This window comes from Anarhichas minor, unplaced genomic scaffold, assembly GCF_050575085.1.
Source record: "Anarhichas minor isolate MPS153535 unplaced genomic scaffold, ASM5057508v1 ptg000051l, whole genome shotgun sequence".
NCBI classification, from domain to species: Eukaryota; Metazoa; Chordata; class Actinopteri; order Perciformes; family Anarhichadidae; genus Anarhichas; species Anarhichas minor.
The window spans coordinates 4,997,197-5,013,770 of NW_027466497.1; the positions used below are offsets into that span (position 1 = coordinate 4,997,197).

The 16,574-nt window shown below is 41.1% G+C and overlaps 1 protein-coding gene across 1 annotated transcript in view; it reads right to left on the reverse strand.

Annotated features, from left to right (window-relative positions):
* Positions 1-708: 708 nt before the first annotated feature.
* The window catches only part of kcnk9 (potassium channel, subfamily K, member 9), a 29,048-nt gene continuing 13,182 nt past the window's right edge, over positions 709-16,574 (reverse strand). The window contains exon 2 of the mRNA XM_076075305.1: positions 709-1,592. Coding sequence (XP_075931420.1) covers positions 709-1,592 — 884 coding nt within the window. The remainder of the gene's footprint in view (positions 1,593-16,574) is intronic.

Here is a 16,574-nt window from a genome sequence, read left to right on the forward strand (position 1 = left end):
AAAAAGGCCGTAGGTGAAATTAAAGCTTCTGTGGCCAGATCTGATTCCTGATGAGGACACATATTAATAACAGCAGCATGATCCTTTGAATTCAAGACAAACAGACACTTTCATTTGGCTGTTCTACAAACAGACTAATGAATTTCACAAAACCATGGCACACTCAGTAAATGACATCTAATGCACATGCTAATATTGGCAACAATATTTTGGCTTGATGCACGGTGAAACCATTGAAATATATGATTGCTTATAGAAAACAATACCTGATGCTTTAAGTCATTTTAAAATCTCTGTCTGCAGTGAGGCAATGGGATAGTACATAACTTCAAGTTAAGGTGAAACAAGCTAACTCCCTTTTTGAAAAATAGCATTTCCCCAAGTGTGCATCATTTGGCATGTAACCAAAGTTAATATACCAATTTTGTACTGTAAATCTGAAATAAGGAAGGTCTTCTTCTTTGTGTTTGTAAATGGAGCAATCTCTTGAAAAAATAGAAATCCATGCTTCATGCTTTGCATCCCATTGTGTCCACGCTGTTCTGCACAGTGTTCTTCATCCGTTCCCTAAGAATACTTTTTATATTACACACAACCAAAAAAAGGAAAAAAAGAAAGTGCTGAAATAAGATTTGGTAAGGAGCAGCATTGGAAATGTTTGACCTTGTGTATAAAACGTGGAACCTCATTTGTCCTGTGTGTTAGGTTTTAGATGGATTTCCTTCTCTTCATGAGCTGGTGATTGTCTGTGAAGCTGTGGAGGCCCGGAGACACCGAGCTGATGGGCGAAGGGAAGAAGCTGTTTTTCAAGGTGCTGGGCGAGATCTCCTCGATCCTGTAGGAAACCGAATGAAAGTACTGATTGGGATTCAGCTGTGAGCTGAATGAGTTCTGATGGGAGAAGGCACAGCCGAGGCCTCCCATCCCTCCCCCAGAGCTGCCGAAGTCATGCGAGTGGTAGTGCATACAGGAGCAGACTGACTGCAAATCAGTCACTTCCGGTCGGTACGGGTCGCGCCGCCGCCGGCCCCGCTGCAGCGAATCGTCCTGGATGTGGATGATCATGCTATTCCGGTTGCCTGCTAGCGAGGCCCGTTCCTCAGCATCCCGCCGCTCGTCCTCACTGTTCATAGTCAGGAAACGGAGCACCACCAGGTTGAGGAAGGCCCCAATGACCGTCAGGCCCACCAGGATATACATGAAGCTAAAGGCCACGTACAGGGGCTTCTTCTGGAGGGCCCGGTTCTTTTGAAGGGCCACAAAGTCCCCAAAGCCTATAGTTGTTAATGTGATGAAGCAGTAATAATAAGACTGGAAGAAGCTCCAATCCTCGTAATGGGAAAAGGCAGCGGCTCCGATGCACAGCGTGCCGATGCAGGAGAAGAATCCTACAGTCACCATGTTCTCCATGGATACGTCGGTGATGCTCATGCCGCAGCACTTCTTGATTCGCTTCAGGAGGTACTTGACAAAAGTGTTCATCCTCTCGCCCAGACTTTGGAACATGACAAGAGTCAAAGGGATTCCCAGGACGGCATAAAACATGCAAAAGGCCTTCCCTGCGTCGGTCCCCGGCGCTGCATGCCCATAGCCTGAGAAGAGAGCAGACAAACAGCAGAAGTTAGTGATGCGGGAAGATGATTCGCAAAAGTGCTTGTGAATCAGCAGTGGCATCACAAGCACTACCCGCTACTCCAAAAGCCCAGATCAGCTTTTGTTTACAAACATGACCAAGCAAGAAATCTCCCTAAGAGTATACGAGCGCTGCCAGAAGGGGTATTGAATGGGTGCACACCACAGAAATGTGTCCACTCATTAATCTAATTTGGGCTCAAAGATTATGGGGGGTTGGGCGTCCAATTAGTCAGAAGGTAGAAGAGTTTGGAGGAGGGATTGGACAGGAGTCATGGAGGAGCCAATGAAGCTTTTAGCTTAATTAAACTTTATCTTTAGACAACAAACTGCTGACTCACAGACAAACAGAGTTTTGAAAACCAAGCTGTGGGGCTAACAATAGGATTCGTACGTTAGATTTAATTTTGAAATGCAATATAAACGATTTGATGTGCTTCGCAGGAGATTACAGTATGAATGAAGCCAACTGCTCTTGAATATGCAGCGCTGAAAAAAAGAGTGTCGTATTGATTATCGCTCCTCTACCACAGCCCACAACTGTGAGTATTAAACATCAAAATCATGGCCAAGAAACACCCACCATCAGTTGGCATGTGTATCACTTCAACAACTGCCTTCCAAATGCAGACATAATATTTTTGGTGTATGGCATTTTTTATGTAATTATTTATTCTAGATACGTCCTGAGCAAGTTCTGAGTTTTGCACTCTCAAATATTGATTCTGTGTTTTCCCATATGGCTCTCCACCCACTCGAGCATGTGTTTAGTTATGCACTTTAAAAAAAAAGGACTCTAGCAATCTTATTTGTACTAGCAACAAGGGTACTTATAATCTTGTGTGTTATCAGTCTGAGGTTTTATCAGTAAAATTTAAAGAAATGTTCCATACCAGTGCTGTTAGAAGCAATTCTTTATCACGGTTTGAAAGCTAGATTTAAACACTTGATATTTATTTGTTTGATCCTAAATGTATCAGTTAATTTTCTTTAAATTGAACAAAGTGTCAGAGTTCAATACAAAGTTAAAGCTGCACTATTAGTATTTTTCTTAGGGTCAAATGATTGTGTGTGATGTCTTTGGCCTTCAGTTCCCCACTGATCTAAAAACCTTTCTAGCTCTTTGCTTTGGTTTTCACACCCGCAAACTCCTCTCTCATCAACCTCTTTTCCAAGTCAGCTGTTTTCAGCAAACAAGCTCTGGTAAACCTTCTGTATGCTTCCTGTTCAGAATGGCTGACAAGTTAGTGACTAGCTGGTGAACATAGTGGAGCATTCAGCAGCTAACGAGACAGATACTTCCCTCAGGACTTGGTTAAAACCAGAATCAAAGCAAAAAGGAGAGCGAGTGTTAGAGAGCCAGCTTACTTCCAGTTAGCCTTATATGCTAACTTGAATCGGGATGAAATAATTAAATTGTGCTGCTTTTCTAGACTTTCGCAATGTTATTGGACCGAATTCATCAAACGCTGATAGTAAAGCAAGCAATTTGCAGGAGATGTGATGCTCAAAAGAAGGTATCTACTGTTCTACATGAGTAACAGTAGCAATGGAGAAAGTGACGGAGAAAGTGACGGCGTAGGCTACGGCGTATTGGTTGTTCATGTGTCAAAAATAATCTCATGAATTTATCATCATTATCGTGACAGAATTTTATTGTGAACATTTTGGCTGAAGTTCCAAAACTAGGGTCACGTTTTGACAACAGAACAAACTCCATTTGCAGATTAAGAGTTGAAATCTCCAGAAAAAGCCAAATGACAAACCAGTGTGGTGGACTAGGTACAATATGTCAAGTACGTTTCAGTCTCACCCAGTGAGCTGCCAGAATGAAAACTAAAAAATAAGCAAAGTATATTCAAATGCAGTAAAACATGCAGAATAACTGGTCGGGACCTTGAAGTTTGAGATCTGTGCGTGGAGCTGACAGAGCAGCTGCAGGTCAGCAGCAGCTCACTGTCACTGGTGTGAGCTGACTACAGATGAGCTGATAAAATTCCTTTGACAATGAGCAGCATCGTGTACATTATTTCCACATACACACATGGTCTTCAACAGCATGAACAGCCTTGTTAAAAAGATCTAAAACTCACAATCTTCGCTGCTCTCTGGTACAGCACAGATGGAGTATAAATGGCAATGCTCACTGTGGAACTGAGAAAGATAAGCCAAATATGATGCAAATCTGTAACTAGTGGCATTATCATGATAGCAGATGTGTGCGAATCATAGAAATTGCCTCTTCGTTGTTCCTACAGACTTTGTTCTATTTCAAGAAGAACTATTTCAGAACCTCCGCATACTGCTTGGGAAAAATCAATTTGGGTCAAAGTAAACGTGCGAAATGCAGCTAAACATAATTGTGCCATCCCAAAAGTGTTAGTCAATTCTAATTACATCTCAGGACAGATTTGTATTCTATCCAGCCGTCTGTCTTCTTCCCTCCTTTCTCGAAATTAGAAAATTAATTGATATTGATTCTGATTGCTTAAATTTGTTCTTGAGCAGTAATTAGGACATAACGACTTACAGCGGCAGCTGTGAAGAAATGACAACTTTCATTTGATCTGCGCTACGACTCGCCTGTGCAGACAGATAAGCACAAATCTTGTCCGTGGATAATCTTTCAACATCATGTTTTACACTCAAAGACGTTACACCAACTAAAGACTATTTCTGTTTGCGAAGGTTTGTGTTCGACTATCGCACGCAGCAGCCTCTCCCTGCTGCAATCAGACTGGAGTGTATTGGATACCAATTCAACAGCTGCCAACTGAAGGGTCGCCACGCTTGTATTAATTTTCTATTCGATTAGCCGTCCTCTTTTAAGTTTAAAGCTGGACAGATGAGCGCCTGAGTGTCCATTTAGTGATAGTTGATAGCATTGTGATGCCCAAAGTCTGGATCTTCAAGTGATAACGCTAACACAGGAAGTCATGAAAGCGGTATATTAAAAGGATAGAAACAAGCAATGAAATCACACCCACAGAGATGTCAAATCAGCTTGAGCTCTCGTGTTTCAGCTTTAGCTTCAACATTCACTAGCGTCCTTATATTCCCGAGGCAATATATATATACGGGATGATTAACACAGATTTACAAGGCTCAGTGAGATGACCCGCAGACCTACAGAGGCAGATATTAACTTGTACAAGTAATCATCTGTGACATTTTCATATGTCCATCATGGATTGATGAAGGACAATGAGGGAGATAAGTTCATGAAAGTTGTTCAATTTGGTTTTCTCTCTCGGACTATAACTCACATTTTTTTTCAGATTCAGTCTCGACTTAAAGTATTTATTTGGTGTCGTCGACGGGATGTTTGGTTTTCTGCGGCAGCGCTGCACTGTGTAATCTGTTTGTCCTGTTATAATGACTCTATTATCTCCTGTTGTCTTGGGAACAGACATATTTGCTCTGCCACTCAGAGCCGTGTCATGCACAGGTGTGCTTTTGTGCCCATGTGTGCACAGGTGAACGCATGTGTTCAGCCCAGTGTGTAGTGCAGCGGAAACAGAATCACACTCCTTAATGAATGATAAAAGCAGGAGGAAGGCCCGGCCACTTAAATATTACGTAATATCGAGAAACTGGAGGGTTGTGTTCCAATGCCGGCGTCCTGAAGGAGGAGAACATTTGACATGTTTTCAATCTATATTCTCCTGCCAGCTGCAGCAGACAAGATTTTTTTGGAAAAAGTACACACCGGTCTTATCAGCCAGAAGCACAAAGTATGTTTGAAACAGAGACGCACTCCACAATCCTCAAATTAAGATGCTGTGAATTTGCCAAGATGTAAATCGGATTTGGGAAAGCTCACAATAGATACTTGTTAAAAGTGTCTCCTCAACAGATTTTCCGTTCAGCAGAAATCTTTCTTGGCCTCCTATAGTGCATCTTAATATTTAAGTAGGTTGGGTTGTAATAAACAATGTGACAATTGATTGCTTTAATAAACAAACACATTTTGTAAAAAAAAACAACTGCAACTAAAAATCATTTATAGCATTGCTCCATAAGCCCGGCATTGAAAAGTGGGATAATAATAAATCTGCTGGCTATCTGCTAAAAAACAAACAAGAAATAATGAAAGTCAGATTGTCTGTACACCTCAGTGTGAGTCCATGTCTTTTTGATTACAAAACCAGGTCTAGGTGATATATAAATACCGTGAAAGTATCAATACGCTCAGTCTGCGAAGAAATGCACAATCACCTGTATTCTCAGAAACTGTGACTTTAAACAAGAACTTCTGCAAGGATGTGATGACTCAACTATACAGACACCTGTATAGTTGAGTCATCAACTCAGTGTAGTTGACAAACACAGGGAGTCCCTGGCTGCCGTGATGCTTTGAAGCCCGTGAACGCAAATGCCGAAGATCCTAAACGCTGATTAATCATAAAACACTGGGCTTTTCCCAGAGGGAGACTTAAAGAGACAGGCGCTAAAACGGAGCATTTCACACGGAGGGTGAATACAGATATATTCAGAAAGACAGTACGAGAGAAATAGTGTTTTTTGAACATTAAAACATGTAAACATGTTCTAGTAGAAACCCAAAATACAAGTAGGAACCTAAAAACTAGCATCATATGTCTCCTTTAAAAGCATTTTAGGTAAGTTCAGTACAGCAGTGTCTCTCTCAGAACATTTCAATTTAAATATTTTCTGTTTCACTGCACATCTGTTGACTCACTCTTTACATGTTTGAACAAACCAGAGTGGGAAGTGTCATAGCTACACAGAGGTGCCTCATGAAAATATTTTGGGAGTAGGAAGACGTAAAATCTGCAGCTCAACAGTCTACGGTCAGCTCTGTGAGGCTGTTCTCAGACCTTAGCGTGCTACTTTGCTCATACTGACAGCGCTAATGTGGCAGGTATGTTTACCATGTTCTCCATCTTAGTTTAGCCTGTTAACGTAGTAACATTCGCTGACTAGCTCTAAACAAGTACAGCTGAGGTTGATGGAAATGTCATTAGTTTTGCAGGTCGTAAACCGAAGTACTGGACAAACTGAAGTTTTAACTCCATGATGGCCCAGGATGAGAACATGAATGAACTAATAAATGCCATGGCAATCAATCCAATAGTCAAGAACATTTTATTCAAAACCACAAAAGCCAACCTCACGGTGGCGCTAGAGGACAAGTCAGAGGATCACAAAAGTCATTAGTATACATTATCAGGGAACCATTAAAGTCTGTGCAAAATGTGATGCCAGTCCAGCCAAAAGTTGTGGAGAAATTTCACAGGATAAGTGCTTTGACATGCTGGCGGGGCTGGATGACAAGTTCACCAATCAACGTCATCAGGATTATTCATCTCTGGCCTTGACTGATCTAACGGCCTTCTGGCATGGCTGCAATCGTACACCGTAAAACCTCTGCAATGCAGCAGCACATCTGGTCTTCAACCAGCCAAAAACCAGCTCATGTCACTCCACTGCTCATCAGTCTCCAGTTGCTCCCTGTTGCTGTTCGCATCAAGTTGAAGTCCCTAATGCTCACCTACATACCGACGTACCTAAATCCCTGCATTCAGTTGTATGAATAAACTGCAAATGCACAACAACTTGTGCTATTAATGCGAGGTAGGATCTCAATCCAAACTCTTCTCCACGGTGGTGGAACTAGTTACCAGACCCCATTTGGTCTTTTTGTCTTAAAAAATTTCTCAAAGACCAACCTCTGGTCCGAGTGTGCTCTCTCTCTCTCTCTCTCTCTCTCTCTCTCTCTCTCTCTCTCTCTCTCTCTCTCTCTCTCTCTCTCTTTATCTCTTCATCTTTATCCAGCTCTTTCTCTCCCACAAAAGAGTAATTTGCTCGGCTCAGTTCCACCAAGGAATTGAGTGTTGAGGCACTTATTCTTTAAGGCTTTTCTGTGAGCTGCTGTGACTTGGATTGTATCTCATTGTGTGTCGCTTTGGAGAAAAGCTGCTACAAAATGAATACATCAAGTAAATGTATATGATTCAAAAATGTCTGTACCACGTAATAGCAATTCTATCCAATAATTCATCATTAACATTTATTTAAAAAATATAAATCGCTAGAAGAAAAGTAAGGGGATCACACCGTCATTGTGAAGTTATCCTCCGAGGATGGGAACGTCTGCAGCGCGGCTAAAATGTATCTTCAAGGAATTATGATCATGATCAAGATAGTTGTTGTTGCCAATCACAGAGCAGAATATTAGACACAACTATGTATATACAGTTATGTATATAACAAACAGCTATTCATAACCTCTTTCTAAATGCAGTCTTTTTTTAGCTGTAACAGAATTTAATATATAACTGTATCAGACCCCCTGTGACTCTACACAGTCATAACCAAAGTGCCTCTAATGTTAGACACATTTATGAATATACCAAGGCAGCTCTCATCATAAACTGCATGACTCAACCTTTGTTTGGCTCCGATACACTTTACTATGACTTATTTTGAATGTCTGCCCACACCCACAATGTGAGCTCTACAGGTCTTTGTGAGTGAGTCATTGTTGCTCAAACTCTAAATTGACACAGCTGGCAGCCGAATTCCAATTATGATATTATTATATCACAAATACTTTATTTATCCTGTGGGTAAAAATAAAAACAGAACATCTCACAGTCATGTCGTGGCTTTAATGAATTAACCAACAGCCTACACTGAGTTCAGAAGCTAAATTCCAGCTGCTGCTCATCTGCTGCATCGTGACTTCACACTAATCCTTCGAGCAACTGAAATCCATGATGTATTTCTCTGCAAACATAAAATATTCATGACTAAATAAGAGATAATCAAAGTTAAAGCATCCTTGTGTGTTGTTAACAAGGAAAAAATGATTTGCATTGATGTTGCTTAATCCTGATTGGCGAACAGCAATCTGTGACAGCAGAAACAAAGCAACATTCATTTTGAGTCCTGTTTTTGTTCACCTGGTCAATGCTCACATAACCCTGACAAAGATATTTGGCTCCATAGCAGCTGAATGCTTCCAACTAGTTGTAACGTTTATCTTTCAGCTATTCAGTGTTAGGCAGGTGACTTACAGTCGATTTGTCGGAGCTGAAAACAGCTTCCTGCTGTGGCTGGAAACAATGTCGATGAACAGACCAGAAATAAGTCAGTTTTTCATATGTTTGAGTCTAGAAACATAGTTGTTTAACATTTGATCTTCTAAAAATATCACTTTGTCAGAGAATACAGCGGAGGACAGGCTACCTCCCTTTGGTTTTGATTTATTTTCACCCGTTGCTGGTTGTATAATCTATATCATCCATTATTCATCACACCATCAAGGTAGTCACTCATTAGTACCCACACACAGCCCGGGTAGTAACTCTACAAGTGTCGAGCAGTTGCTTAAACCAACGCTTTCCGCTTGTTTGATCCGCAGGTTAATCGGCCTCGTATTACTTCAGGTGCCCCGTTGGCATTAATTGCACAGGCCATGGCATTTTAATGAAGGTCAGAAAGAGCAGGGAGCACAGAGGTGAGAACACCTTGTTCAGCTCTCTGCCTGTGTCTCCACTACGTCACCGACAAGAGCTTAATGTGTCTGGGAAGTGGGAGCACCATGGTTACCTGCTACAGCCAGGGAACCTTTAGCTATCAGTGCTTTTTGAAACACTGAGTCTTCCCACAATTCCACTTTGTTATAGTACCATAATGGTTATGGACTTTAAGCTGCTGGACGACTTAATTCTATTGTTAAGGGATAAAAAAAAGTCCAACATTAAATTCCACCGATATCAGAGATGCCTGCCAGCAGCTTAGAAAGATCACATTTACATTTTAAGTGTTTTGGGCTGATGCTCTTATCCAGATAGGATCACATGGAGTAACAGGAAATACATGCAAAGAGCAGATTCACCTTAAAGTCATCATCCAACATAGATTCATAAATGAGTGTCTGCTTTTTTTTTGCTCTCAATGACCATGTTATTTAACACAAACATGACTCAAACTCTAGTTTCTCTTCATTGAATGGCAGTGGTATGGTGTTCCAGAGAAAAAGTCCTCTGGCTCAGGGATGATTTTCGACAAATTAACTTAACTAAAAAAAGGAATAAAAGGGGGTTTTATTCCTAACTTGGTGCTGAGCAGTTCGTACTTTCTGCAATGCTAATTTGCTATTGAGGCTACAGAAGACCACAGCAACTGTAAGAGGACATATGTGAGGTAAATGTCTCCATTTCTCCTCAAACTCCACCTGGGCTTTTCCCTTTATTCATTCAATTTGGGATTTTCTGGCCCTAGTTACTAATAAACATACCAATATGCTGTACACCCCCTTCAAGGTTTCAAAACACATTCATATGCCTGTGCTTGCCCTGACAAATGATTCAGTTTACGTATGCAAGACAAACTCAGACCCCGTATGCATATTAAGACAGAATGCAATGAGAGGATTTTAGAAGCTACTGCCAAACGGCTACATCAAAAAGCTCACATTGCCTGCTTTCTTATTTACACATTTCCTGTAAGAGAAGTTCCAAGGTCACTGCATTAGAAAGTGTGTGTCGGCCTGCAACAGCAATTAAACGGGTAAATAAACCGGAAGGAATTCTGTACGTGTGGCGTCATCTTGTTGTAGCGCGTGCCAAGCGGAAAATGTGAAACCAGCTGGATTAAGGAATGTGTGTGTACCCTTGCAGAGTCAATTTAGAATAAAAACAGCACAGCCTCAAATATGTCGTCCCTCAGTTGTCTGTTTGCTCTGGAGAGCTCAATTTTTTTCTTGGAGAGAGAAGGTAGACGGTACACAAAAGGGAGTCTGAGCTAGAGGCTGAGCAGCCGGAAGAGAGAAGCTGGTAATCTTCAGTATTGCTTGAGGAAGATGGGGGCTGTAGCTCTTCAGAGAATTTGAGATTCCTTAAATCTTGAGGTACGGCCAATGCATGCTAGGTATGTAATCCATCTCATGACTCAGTCCTGTAATGTCTATCCTGACTGTAATTCTGTCAATAACACTTGAATCTGAGGATGCGGATCCATTTATTCCAAGAATGGTTATATTCTTATATTGTGATTGTGCTCCCGGGTGAATCCGAGCAGCAGTGCAAGATTCAGCGGGGAAGCGCAACAAACAACTCCCTACGGCTATAAAGAACAGAAGCCAACAGACACACATCAGTGAGATATGGGACGCACAGTATGCGCAAGGCAAGAGATGCCGTGGCAAAGTATGGTAATGAGAAAAGACATAAGAAGGAGCTGGGATGGCAGAGAGAGAGAGAGAGAATCAGCCAAAAACAGCCACAGAGAGCAGTGTGTAGTACGCAAAAGTAACAAGAAGTGAGACCTAACGGGCATCAGTTGCATCCTGGGTAAACCTGATGAACTGGTGATGTCATCAGTTATTTCTTTATGTCTATTTAAGAATGAATACCTGCTCTTTTTAGTCACACTAGTGGTATTTAGGGTTGGCAATGTTGGTCTGTCAGTCTCCTCATTTAGAGATCCACATTTTGTCGTGTTGGGACGGATTGCCATGAACTTTTGTGAGAACATGCACGTCCCCCCGCAGCATGAGTTTGGTTTATGACCTGCAAACCTATGGCATTCGCACCAGCTGCAGTTCTTGTTTAGTGCTATGCTAGCATGCTAATTTGCAAAAGAAAGATGGTGAAGATGGTAAACATTATACCTGCTAAATGTCTGAATGTTAGGGTTTGGCTGTTTTAAACCTGAACTATATTTAATAATATTATATCTACATGTTTGATAAAGAGAGACAATTGAAACAGAAGATTTGCCTCGACTTGAAATACATACTCTATTATTAAGAAATGTTGATTGAGTTTGTCGGCGTGTACTTTGCTTGTTTGATTTCATTGCTCAAGTATAATATAAAATATTTGTGTTCTCAATATCTAGAGAGTTGATGACATTCAACGCACCCAACAAAACATTGTTTTTAGCTCATAGAGTCTGATCCAGGTCAGCCTGAACTTGCTCTCACCAATATGACCATGACATTATGAATGCTCAGAATTATCACAAGCAGAACAATGCAGACATTCTCACTGCAGCCTGAACTTCTGCTAATAATTCATGATTTTGGATTGCAGTTTTATTGAAGGGTGAAAAATACATGCATAGAGTCCCAACAACAAAAATGGCATCCAAGATATTCCCTCGGAACAAATTTCGGAGATCATGTGTTTTGATGAATTATTTATCGTTCCTTGCTTTGTTGCGTTTAGTTTGTTCTCGCTGCTGGTACAGTAATGAGTCAGACGAGCTGTCGCAGAGGCCAAACAACTTGACAAATGTATGTGGCGTAATGTTACTGACTGCAGTGGCAAATTCGACTTTCCACAGGATCAGGAGAGATTAGTTCAGGATCACCGGACAAAAGGGATTCTAATTTAATCTTTCATCCTCCATCAGGCAGATTATTGTCCTTTCGTGAATGAATGACATGATACATCTAGTTTGGGGAGCAGATTTTTAAAAAGTTCTAGTCTTGATGACAATGGTGATAAGATAGAATAAGTAAATATGAATTGACACAGTTGATTTATAAATCATACTGTTGCTGCCTACTTCATTATAATTCTCTATTCATCTGATATTTCAAATACTTTCACAAAGGGGACTTAGAGGCCTACCTATCACCTGAAAACTACTAATCAACTACTCACCCAACATCTTATCAGATAATCATTGTAGCTCCCAGCACAACACTGTCTGGGAGCAATTCCAGTGTTAAAACACCGCGGGGGAGATGAGTATTAACAAAGGTGACTCATATTTCTGCAACCTTCACAGCAAATCATAATTCCATATTTCACTTGAAAGGATGTTTCACTAATTTTCTCCTCTTTAAATGCGCGCTGTGAGCTGTCTTTGAAGTCTCTCCTCCGAAGACTGTTTTTAGATGTCCTCTGTCCGAGCCAGTGATCTGAGAGCGAGCTACTAAAGTGATAAACATGACTGGAGGACTTTACTACCAGATGTTGAGCCATCAGCGGCACGCTGAAGCCATCGCGCGAGCATCAAAGCAGGCAACCAAAGCCAGGGATTGGTTTGGGGCATCAAACATGTATGATGAGTGAATTCATTATTAGATTGACAAATGGTTTTGTCGCATGATAATAAAGGCTACATTAGGTGATATTCTAGGGAAAAAATCTGTCTAATCACGTTATAAAGATGTATACTTTGGTATAAACACACTGATCACAGACCAGCCTGGTTGGTAAAATAAAATGTGCTGTATTGGAGTTTACAGGATTGCTGAGCATTCAAACTTTCAAAGGGTTACTTTGTGCTGCCTTTGCAACTTGCAAAGTTGTAAAATGCAGCTTTAAAGGATCATTTCAGTTTATCACAACTTGTGTTTTATGTACATCATTTTGGCCAACAACTCTTTAGGTTATAATAACCACAGTTGGGTAACAAATAATTACTTAGTAAAACGTTGAAGTACTGCAGTTGCCGTTTTTAGAAACAAGTAGTGAGAGGGATCACAATTTTAAATTCCGTAATTACAAGAGTAACTCCTATTCACAGAACGTTTTCAAACTAAGGCTCTGTGTAAAATGTACAAGTAGGAATAAATATGTTTTCTTCATTCGTGTTAATTATACAGAAATTAATTTACATTTACTATGTCAATATTATCATTAGAAAAATTATGCAATATTCAGTATGTGCTGAAGTTGTTAGCAGAGTTGTATCCAGCACATACGGAGCAACATCAGCAGTCATTTGGAGATTTGTCAGGCCACCTAATGAAGTCCAATATTCACTCTTTTCTCCACCAACTCCTGAGGGAAATATGTGTCTCATTAGCTGCTAAACGCTCCACTATGTTCACTTTCTAGTTGCCAAATGTGTCTGTCTGCTGTTTCGTGCTGGGCAGATGACGAACCGTATACAGTGGGGTGTTAGAGCTTTCTTTAATGAGATGCTAAGATGCTCTGTAGAGCAGAGGGAATCTGCAGAGTCAGGTGACATTGACCCCTTTCACATACAAGTAGTCATGTGTTTCATTATACTATAAAAATATGAATTGCAGCTGCTTTGAAACTAAATGGAGTTGAACTAGACATTCCTTGAGATATCGTGCACAGATATGGAATACCAAGAGCTTGTAATCATTGCAACATTTTAACAAGAAATCATCATTGCATTGCTGATTATCTGGCTAATATCTTTGCCAGATGTAAGCCCGGGGGAGATCATGTGTTCGTCTGTCCACTGCTAGTCTCGCATACCACTGAACCCATCAGCCTGATATGTCTGTGCTCATTCATGACTGTATGCTCAAGGACCTCTTGAGGTTCCGGTGATTCATCATTTTTGAAAAAAATAATTTTAAATTAAATATACTGTTTCATACCGTCACTAACTGCTGACTCGTCACTCCTCTTAACCGGCCGGACGGGGCGGAAGTGATCAACAGCTGTTTCAGTCGCTGAATGCATTACCGGCAATCTGCGAGGCTAAAAACAAACCTTAGTCTGTTGCAGGCCACATTTTGGATCAAAAACCTGACATCCATGAAAAAGTTTGGTCTCATTTTCAACCGGAGCATCTTCAGATTAATTCCATACCAGACATATTATGATCCACTAAAATTAGGCCCGATAAGGGAATGAATATTTATCTTTGCCGCCAATTTGACTGTAAGGGAGCCTGGAGGGACATTCTTTGTTTGGAAGGGGAGGGAAACACACCTGGCAGAGAGCTGCACTCTACCGAGTATACTTTTCTAGTTTCATTCTGTGTTGCTTTATCCTCCTGCATTTAATTCATTGTTTTATTTATGAACAATGTCGCCATTGCTATGTTCATTTTGTGTCTCATGTCCTTATTTTCCTTTTTTTTATTTATTTTTTGGGAGATCCATCTGTTTACATCTGTTAAGTGTTTATATGCTGGTGTATAAAATACTAAATTAATACATTTGGAAAGAAAAATAAAACAAAATGAACAATATTGCTCTACCCCAGTGTGTTTCTTTTTTCTTTCCAGCTCTGGTAAAAGAGATAGAGACCCCACTAATGTTGCTTCAGGCGAGATTAATCGTGGCTTTACGTTCTACCAGATGAACTAGAGAATCAGGGGAAACCTGGAGCACAGTAGCAGCATCAGCTCTGCTCGGTGTTGATGACTGTCATTAATTTCAAAGCATAATCTCTGCTCTTCCTTTAAAAGGTCAAATAAACCTCTGTCGACATCATTACGCTGAACGCATTTCACAGCAGCTGTAGTCCAGTTTGGTCATCACAATCCTCCCGACGTGCAATCATTACGATGTCTTCAGACATTTCAAGTCAAGTCGCATTCACATCCTGCGGCCTGCTCCTGGCAGGACTCTGAGCTGTCCCAGGTGTCACTCTATGTCCCCTGTTAGGCCTCACCTAAGCTCATTGCCCAGCTTGGAAATATGGCCATTGAGTGCTGCTAAGCAACAGGCACTCGTGCTGTTCGTCACCTCCACAGAGAAACTGACACCACTCGGCCTGGCGTGCCCTGCTGCCAGCAGACATGTAACAGGGATGTGTTTTTGCAGTAGTCAGAAGGTCATTTCAAAACTGATGTCTCTGGTATTTTTGTGCAAGTAAAAGACACGGGGTGTTTGTCCCAAGCAGGTCTGTTGTTATGTTGACCCACAGCAGCTGGGCAGCCGTCACTAACAGTCAGGTAGTTGCGTCTTGGCTCCACGTTACAGCTTCCACCTCACTTTTGTTCAGTGCACTTCACATCGCTTTCCATGCCTATTCATTATGCAGCATATCGGCATTTAGTATAATGCACATGCAATGACTCAAATCCAATTCAGCTTCGTATTTACATAAATCATCATATCGTGATTACTTTGCACAAAATGAACACCTGCATGCATAATGTTGCAGCAATCACAAAAAGCACATGTTGCATATCGTGTTTCATGATAATAACTCAGCTGCACATTATATTCCTTTCATTTATCATGAATTAATTATCATATAATTAGGAGCGACCTATGTCAACATGCACTCAGAGCAATGCCATGCAGAGTGATTGTAATGCTGTGACAATTATAGCCGTAATCCCTCTGCTTTATTTGTTTGTTTTCCAACCTATGTAATTCTACTGTCACAGTGCTCTCACACTGTATTTGCTTTCCACCCTCCGGGGGTACCGCATTTAGTATCAGAGACACTACTCATGTATCAGAAACTCCAGCAGACCACACACTGTGCACAGGCCGCCGACGCTGATTTCATGCTGCTGTTCCGTGGCAATAACTCATACAGGAGACCACACATTCCCACTCTTTCTACAGATGGAATAAAGTGGCTGTGATAAGACCGTGTGGGAGTGCATTACAGTGCAGAGCTGCAGAGGGAAGATGATTGTCAGGGTCCAGCAGGAGAGAATGAACAGCAGGTTATAGTGATGGAGTAGCATTGGTCATCGGCACTCTTACTGTACCCACTGGCAAATTACATAAAATACCCTGGAGTTTAACTGTAAGTGCCGGTTCTTTAAGGGAGCATGTCAGAGAGGAAAATGAGATGAATATGTGTATGAGCATAATAATTAGATGAAATGCAAATCTGTCTCGTGCCTGAGCTGCAAGGAGGAACACGCAGCAGTTTAGCAGCTGGTTACCGTGTCGTGCTGACTCACAGCCTGCGGCAACCGGAGTGGATCAGAATGCAACTAGTGGCCAAAGGATGACGTAAATGTTAGTTGTATTGCAGAGTCCACTTGATTCCCATTGCTGGGAAATATCTCTTGGAGTCAGGTGAAACACAAACGATGGTGTTATTCTATATTTTCTTACTCTCATGAAATGCAAAAATAAAAAGACAGAGAGCAACAGTGCAGAGGGGCAGGCTCAGCAATTAAAATAAAAGGGCAGATTCAGTAATTTGCTAAAACAGCAGGGAACTGTAGTTTTTAGAAAATGTCATAAAACAGGAGGGAAGCATTTCTGACTATTT